At 37.9% G+C, this 8,846-nt stretch overlaps 1 protein-coding gene across 1 annotated transcript; it reads right to left on the reverse strand.

Moving 5' to 3' along the window:
* Positions 1 to 394: 394 nt before the first annotated feature.
* On the reverse strand, positions 395 to 8,402 carry LOC111827357 (potassium/sodium hyperpolarization-activated cyclic nucleotide-gated channel 1-like). The gene is made up of 3 exons (XM_023759394.1): positions 8,326 to 8,402; positions 5,228 to 5,651; positions 395 to 607 (listed from the first exon to the last, which is right to left on the reverse strand). The coding sequence occupies exons 1-3, from the start codon at positions 8,400 to 8,402 to the stop codon at positions 395 to 397; spliced, it is 714 nt and encodes a 237-aa protein (XP_023615162.1).
* Between the last annotated feature and the right edge of the window lie 444 nt (positions 8,403 to 8,846).

The following is an 8,846-nucleotide window of genomic DNA, read 5'->3' on the forward strand; positions in this document are numbered from 1 at the left end:
TTCCAGCTTTGAAATTCACTCAAGTACGTCTGAAGCTCTCTTCTTGTGCAAAGAAAGCTCTGTTGATTCCCTCCAAGTATATATATTATATACAATTGATTTCAGAGAGGAAGGGAGAGAGATAGAAGCATCAATGATGAAAGACAATTATTGACTGGCTGCCTCCTGCACGTCCCCCACTGGGGCTCAAGCCCGCAACCCTGGCACATGTCCTGCCCTGGAATCCAACCATGACGTCCTAGTTCATGGATCGATACTCAACCATTGGGCCACACCGCCAGCCTCACTCCCTTCTTTATGCCACCATTTACCACACCATCTGTGATTATGTCAGTTTCTCCTAGAAAGCTGGGGAATGCTTTATATTCTCATGTGCAGTATCTGCAAACAGAAGCTACTCAGTCCATGCTTGGGAGCGAAGAATGGCTATTCCCTTGAAATTACTTAGTGGATTTAGTGCATGGAGGACTGTTGGTGGACAGGCAGGCTCTGATAACCCACTGTGTTTAGAACTCTGTATCTGTGTACAAGCAGATGCAATGGCAAAAGCTGACACCGACTGTTCCCCATAGACGTTCATGTCCATCAACAGGAAAGGAACATGCATCTAAGCAAGCATCAGCAGCCAAGCAATCAGCAGAACATATGCAAGCAGAACCAGTACAACTGCTCACAGTAGAGGGACTGACCATGTAAAATGTTTTCTGGAAATAAGTTTAAGTCTACTTTTTAAGGGAGCAATGGAAAAAGAAAGGCTTTCTAAATCTGAGGTGTGGCACATGCAAAATTACAGAAAGAACCATTCTCTGCAAGAAGCACTGTAAACAAAAGAAACACAACAACACAAAAATCAGAAAGGAGTCCGTGGGTGCAAATAGGAAGTGACACGATTGAGACAGGGACTGGTTGGCTGAGGAGCCTTGAAGGCACAGCAAAGAAACACAGATTTGATGTGATAGGCATCAGGGAAGTTCTCTACACCCTCACAGAGGGCAGCGTTAGAGAAACAACCGTGCTTGCTCATGGCAAGCCTTGGGATGCTTAAAAAATGAAAGTAGTTAACAGTATGTGTTGTGTAATTGTAGATAGGCAATTCACAGCAAGAGTTCATTTCTAATACCAACCAAATAAAATGTTAAAATTAACCAAAGACAGAAACTGCAATCTGAATTAGCTCCCTGTGGAATAAATTTTCTGATTAACGCTCGGCTGTTAAACATCATCTGTTTATCAATTTGTCTCTCAGCCGACATAAAAATCTAATATCGATTGCTTGCAGAGAATTGTGATGTCCTAGACACATTACTCATCCGAAATTGCTATAGACATATACCAAGATGGAAACCACAAGCCCTCCTACTTGCCGCAGAATGGATTTAGTTCATTGTGATGGGTCTAAAAATCTATAAAAGGAAGGTTGAGGGAATAGTAAATGAGGAATAAAAGAGCAAATGTTATAGATATGTGTTCCAAAGGCTTAGTTATGATACAAGCATCATGCGTGTCCTACACTATTTTGTTCACTGCCCATGGCATTAAATCCTAAAAATAGATAACCTCTACAGAATAGTATTTTTTTTCAATTGCTATTCCCAATACCTAATAATGTCAAAGATCATCCAACTTCGAAAAAAAAAAATACAACCCAATGGGCCGGGCAGCATTCAAGGTTCCTAGGACCCTTCACCTTCACTAACTGAATAATCTCCCACTTACTAAGCCCTTAATCTCCCTTTATCTCTTCGATGGCTTTTGAGGGCTAACAATTGTTAATATTCCATTTAATTTCCAAGGATTTCCTCACCATATGTCTCCTTCAGGAGGATCACAGAGAATGGGTCACCCCTGTGATAGGGTACAATAGAGCATTCTGCCATGGGTCACTGACTTTACTTGAAATAGAATGAGAAAAACAATGCTGAATGAAAGAAATGAATTTTAAAAAGCCAAACTACAAGAAAGATTCACCTCAGTTTTCTAGAGATGAGAGAAAGAGGCATTTTCTGGCCTAATTTATTGAAATAATTGTTCCAGATTTTTACCTCACCTGACGATATACATGCAGTTTCATGAAACTTTACACTGAAAATATCACGCTGAGAGAGCTCTATTTTTGCATCTTAAAGCCACTGATCTTATAATTGTCTTATGTAAACGTCCCTCCTGACTTCTTAACACCACGTGTTTCACAAATCTGTTGGCCAAATCAGCTTTTTCCTTGTACAATAGCCATAACATTCAACTTTAGTCATGATAGTAACATAAGGACTACGTTTCTCTATTTCATTCACAATTTCTCTAATTTATCTGGCTTTGGCGCTTCTTGTTGTTTTTCAGATGAACTAATTCAGACCGGAAAACACACACACACACACACACACACACACACACACACACACACACACACACACACCATGTATCATTGAAGACCAAAGCAGTTCCCTATAGAAGGCAGCTGCGTTCCTTGGAAATGATTCAGTTAGAACGAGAGCAGTTTCCAGACTTCACACATTACTTCCCCAAATTTGCTGAATTTAGCACCAGCCAGCTTGGTACTAAAACACCCAGAATTCAAAGACATGTGGGTGAGCTCACATCTTCCTGCACAGTCTTATTCTAAACCCTCCCAGGGCAACGGCTGCCAAACTATTTGTTGTATTTCTACTTGTAAACACATCCTTGTGGCATTTATCAAAGTCAGGTAGAGATTTGCCAGCCTGGAACCATGTAAGATCCTTTGTGATTTTGGTTTGAATCATGTAGGTGGTGAGGTCATGAATTCATATTACATTTTGGATCAATTATGACTGTCTCTTCCCTGTTTAACAGGATTACTAACAGACATTAAATATCCATGATGTGTGTGATATCATAGGAAGGTATCATATAATCAAGGAAACATTCTTCACTTAAACGAGCTTACGGTTCATTTATTATCAAGGTCATTTATTTATATGAAAGAACCTGCCAACTCGCAGCTCTGGTTGGGGTGCGTTTGGTTACCAAATGCCTGTAAGTGCATATTAAATTGCATTTCTCAGTCACGGTGGCCGTGAGCCTGAGTCATACATAGCGTGGCATCTATAAAACCGCATCACAGTACACACATCCAGGTGCCTGTGACCGCTGCCAGGCGCCAGAGGACATCCCTTTTAGGGAGTGTCCTCTCTGCCCACGTGGCCTGCCATTTCATCCGATAGGCCACCATCTGTTCCTCCTGACGCTGTTCTCTAGGGTAAATGGGTTAAAACTACAAGACGTTGAAAATCAGTCTCACTGCCCACTGCATTTTTAACTGACTGAGTATTTGTCTCAGTGACTCTTCATTACACAGGCTAGCCATTAATATTGTTTTGTGAAACCATGTTTTAAGAGGTAAATATGCATCTACATTTTTTGTGTTTATTTTAATATATTTGTATTGTTTTCAGAAAGGAAAGAAGAGAGAGAGATAGAAACATCAATGATGAGAGAGAATCATTGATGGGCTGCTTCCTGCACACGCCCTACCAATCCAGCCTGCTACCCTGGCATGTGCCCTGACCAGGAATTGAACCATGACTTCCTGGTTCATAGGTCAACGCTCAACCACTGAGCCACACCAGTTGGGCTAGTCATCTACAATTTGTATTCAATACATAAAATCATTGGATATTAAGGTATTTGACATTAAAAGAGTACACATAGGTTACAGCAAGAAGCTATAGGTTTTTGGGGTTAAGAGCATTGCTTCTGGAGTTGAACTGCCAAGGTTAGAATCCCAGCCCCGCCTGTTACCACGAATCTGCGCAAGCTACCGGAGTCACTGGGAAGATTTACTAGTAAAGAATCAAATATATTACCTGACATATAATAATTCCTCAATAAACATTAGCTGTTATCCATAATCATCTTGGTCTGATATCAATTTCAAATTGGTATAATAAAGTTTGAGAACCAAACATTTATTGCATTTCAGATAGAATGTACTATCTAGACACAGATTAATTCAATCTCTCAAATGTGCTTCACTGGATTTTAAATATAACCCATATCCATATTTTAGGAACCATCCGTTCTCAGCCTTTTCAGCAATGTCTCACGCAATGTGCATGATCACATGGCATTTCCTGAAATCCTAGGAACTGAAACGCCATTGACAAGCACACACAGAACATGGCTGTGGCCCCAAAGAAAGCAGAGCTGGTGCTCACAGAAGTTCCATTTTCCGACTCATTTAAACCTAAATTCCAAAACACAATTCATCCTAAAAATGCTAAAATTAATTGCTGCTATGAGTACAGTGACAATCCATAACAAGTATATTGTTTTCTTGAGTGCAGACTTAGACACTCTCAAAGCATTTTCAACCTTCAGTAAAACTCAGGTGATAATTTACAAAGATAGACTTAGAAGGAAAAGAAAGTTAAGATGTTTAATACGCAGACTCTGGAAGTAGGGACATGAACTCCTTTGTGTAGGATGAAACAATTCACTCAGATCTTAGAAACTCCACTGCTGAGCCCTTTCTGGTCCACAGACTGCCTGGGAACAAAGTTGCCCCTAGTCAGCAAAATACTGGCCAGATGGACTGCACTTACCCACTGTGTTATTTGAGTTTTTTATGTATTAATTTTCCTCCTGGGTATGCTGTCTTTCAGTATTATGAAATGAACTAATAAGGAGAAATTAGCATAAATAATTACAAGCAAAGCATAACAAAGAGCAACATTAAAATGCTGAAATCACTCTTTACATATGTAATTTGGAAACACCCCCAAAATCTGTTTTCTTCAAACACAAATTCTTTGAAATTTCAATATTAGAGGAACCATATACCGGATTATCTCATAGAGCTAATGATAAAAGTAGATTAGCAAATAGACCCTCCACATCTTTGTCAAATATTGTCCTTGATGTATTCATATCAGATAAAAAAAAGAGCCATTCATGAGAAAGGAAGGGTTGCATTGTTTTGAATAAAAATTGTTTTGCTTAAAGTGCAATTATTAGGAAAAAACTAAATTAATATAAAATCACGAATTTCTTTTCAGTTCATTCAAATCTAATATTTGACCATATCTTTTGAAGATACACATATATCACTTACGTACCAAAAAATAAATAAATAAAAATTTTCTCCTTGAATTTCATAAACCTCATATATAGACCAGTTGTTCATTTTAAAACAGCCGTCATTAACAATATGATCATATAGTGACTTTAAAAAGTAAAACAGATGTCTTACCTCTTCCCACTGATGTATGTATCTAATTAATCTTGAAAGTCGTAATAAACGCAGGAGACTGAGAATTTTTGTAAACCTCACGATGCGAAGTGCCCTGGCCGTCTTGTAAACTTCTGAATCCATTCCCTTTTCTACAATGAGGAAGATATAATCCACTGGGATTGATGAGATGAAGTCCACCACAAACCAGCTTTTTAAATAATTCATCTTGATCACTTTAGGGTCCAGGATAATTTCAGAGCTGTCCTCGTTGACAGTCCCAGTCCTAAAATTCATGATCAGGTCCAAGAGGAAAACTGTATCTGAGGCCACATTGAAAATAATCCACGGTGTTGTTGTTTGTTCTGTGAAGAACGTGATTCCAACGGGTATGATGACCAGATTGCCAACCATCATGATAAGCATTATTAAATCCCAATAAAACCTACAACGAATAAAACAATCAGATTTTAAGATGCAGGCAGCAACCAGATCATTCTCTCCTCCCCTAAAAGTTATTACTGATCTGTGGTTAATAAATGAGTGAGAGAACAAAGTGTTGGCTTTAGAAATAAGGTAACTAACTCCTTCCATGGCAACAAATTTAAATCTAAGTAAAATTAACATATTCCTAAAGTAAGGTATTGTGATTAAAGAATTCCAAAAATTATTTGATATCAAGTGTTATAGAAATAAATTAAAAAACACCCATAACCCCATTTATCTGGTAAAGACCCCAAAAAACACCCTCCCTATAAACCAGGGAGAAATATAAAACCAGAAGACCTAACTTAAAAAAATGCTTTTGGTAAGATTCTCTGAAGGTGTTTTGAAGTACGTTATATACCAAATTACCAATCATAGATTAAAATAAACAAGGTGTGCTAAAAATACCAGTACTGCAAATTTATCCCTAGGAGATTAGGTCAAATATAAATTCTAGAATCGTCCCTAGCTTCACAGTAGTCCAAATATGTATGCTTTATTCTTCTTTAGTTTGAAATAGAAAAACTAACATTTTTCTGAGGCTAAAAATAATTGAAGAGACTCTACTCTAGATTTAAAACTAGAATCTATGTTTACTAACTATCTTTTGAAATATTCTTATCTCACCTTTCATTAAAATTGGGAGAAAACCAGGAACTTTCAGGTTATTCCAGGTTAATCTATTATAACTAAATTCTTCAGAGATGAATATGTAATTTTCATTTGTATTCTTGCAAAGAATATTGACATTATAAATAGACTATTTATACTTGTGACAGTATATACTTATAACAATAAAGAAACAAATGTACTGATAAATCTCTTTAATAATGAAAAGTCTGAAAAGACATGAGTCACTTTATCCTGATCATATGTGCCCTCTTTTGGAAGTTTAGTTGCATAAAAGGTATAGAAATTTCTTTTTACCGAGATATTTTTATTTAACATTAATTCTCCCACTTAGATTACTTGAGCCACTTTTGATAAGGCATACGTTTGCATAAATCCATCAAGTTTCTACCATCCCTAATTATGAATGGCTCCTGGAATAAAAGTAGTAATATAAGAAAGAACTATAAAAAGCACTCTCTCCCCTTATCTCCACACGCCCCCCAAGATCAGGTCAAAGGTAAATGTTTGTCATTTTAAAGATTTTACCAGTCTTTCCATTAAAACGTATCTATACATTTAGGGACAAGCATACAAATATCCATGTCAATCATGCATCATACACTGCCATTTTCAATGCAACCTTCTCTTTCTTTCTTTTTCCTTCCCCAATGGAAATATGCAAAATGTGCCCCTTAATATACTAAGGGCAAACGAGAGGTAGTGTAATAGCCATTTCACAAGGAAGTGATGTCACTGAGCTCTAGTGTGAAATCGAGTGTGCACTGAGGATTCCCACCTTGTGGCTACTCTTAGTCTCTTCTGTGGGCTCCTGTCCCTGGCCTCCCCAGAAGGCTGCTGCTCCCCTGTGTGTCAGGCATAGTGGGCCTTTTACCTTCTACTTCACACAGACTCTTTGGGCAATACCATACACCCATCCATGTCTTCTATGGTTCACCTGTAACTGATGACTCCAGAAGCTTTATCTCTATCCACTGCTGCCTTTAAGCCTCATGACCAGCAGCCTATTGAACCTACCCCCTTGCCTATCTCAAGGTTAAACAGCATCCCCAGGCCCCATTTCAACATCTCACCTCCCACATATACTCCTCATGCCCCCTCTGTCAAGGAAAAGAACAACTCTATACCTGATTTCCAAGTCAGAAAGCTTAGAGCCATCCTAGATAATTCCCGGACCTGAATCTGCTCAATCTCATGCTCAGTCACTGTGGCTGTTGGGTTTTAATACCTAAACATAAGGTGGATTCTTCCATTTGCCCTTTATCATTCCCACTGCAACTGTCTGCAACCAGAAATTCTTACCAGCGTTCAAATTTGAAGACAAGTTACTTAAATTCTCTAATACTGAATTGTCTCTTCTGTAAAATGAAGATTATTATAGAACCAAATGTGTAGAGATTTATAAATAAAATAAAATAATATATACAAATTACAGATCCTAGCATATAATGAACTGTAGATACAATGCTGGTGGCCTACTTACTATTAGTTTACCTTTCCTTTCCAAACTAATTCAATTTTTATGGGGAGTAACCAGGAGCCCATTGAAAAATACTCCCTTTTATATGCATGTTTGTATTTTTGTCATTAACATAGAAGCTATTTTGAAGGAAAAATAATATTCTATCCATCTTAGTCAATAGAGGTGAAAAGGATAAAGTGCCACTCACTGTTTATAATTGCAATAATGTTTATCACACCATAGCTTTTTATTACCAGGATTTAATATGGTCTGAAGCCATTAGCTATATTGACATCATCACGAAGGTCCATTGATCCTTATCATTTCCTCTTAAAGTATCATTGACTCTATTTCAAAGATATAAACACAGGTCTCGAAATAGACTTTGCATAATATAACTCTTCAGTTAACATACATTCATTCATTCTCTGATAGCCAAGAAAAATACAGTTAACACCCACTCAGAAGTGTGATGTAACTTCCGTTTTTGAAACAATGCATATGTCCCTGTAAACTGACCTCATGAGATCCTCTTGCCTACCTGCCCACAGGTTTCTCTTCTTGGCTCTTAGCTCTAAAAATGTCCCTTTGGACACTCAGGCTCTCCCTTTTCCTCATCTCTCAATTTCTATGTCTTACATGTTTTATTCCAGAATTGTCTTTCCATATATTCCCTCTTCCCATCCCCACTGTTAATATTTCAAGAGTCTCCTGTCTATGGCATCTGATCCATTCTATTCACCGTTCCAGAGCAACCTATCTAACAAGTAACTTGCCAGGTCAAAAGCCATCAATGACTCTCAATTAAATAGAAACAAGTTGCCCTGGTTTTCAAGGAAATAAAGACTCCTACTCCCTTCCCAGACTCTGCTTTAACACTTTATGGCAAGTACCTCATATGTAAAGCAAGAAAGTCCCCGCCACGCACACCTGGGTCCATGAACAGGAGATAGACTTCCTTCTGCCTATCATTTCTCTTACTAGCATCACCTCTCCTTCAGGTCCCATTCTGGTGAGAGTTTCCTCATTTTTTGTTTGTTTTCACAAACTCCAGAGCAACAT

Source organism: Myotis lucifugus, unplaced genomic scaffold (genome assembly GCF_000147115.1).
Source record: "Myotis lucifugus unplaced genomic scaffold, Myoluc2.0 scaffold_153, whole genome shotgun sequence".
Classification (NCBI taxonomy): domain Eukaryota; kingdom Metazoa; phylum Chordata; class Mammalia; order Chiroptera; family Vespertilionidae; genus Myotis; species Myotis lucifugus.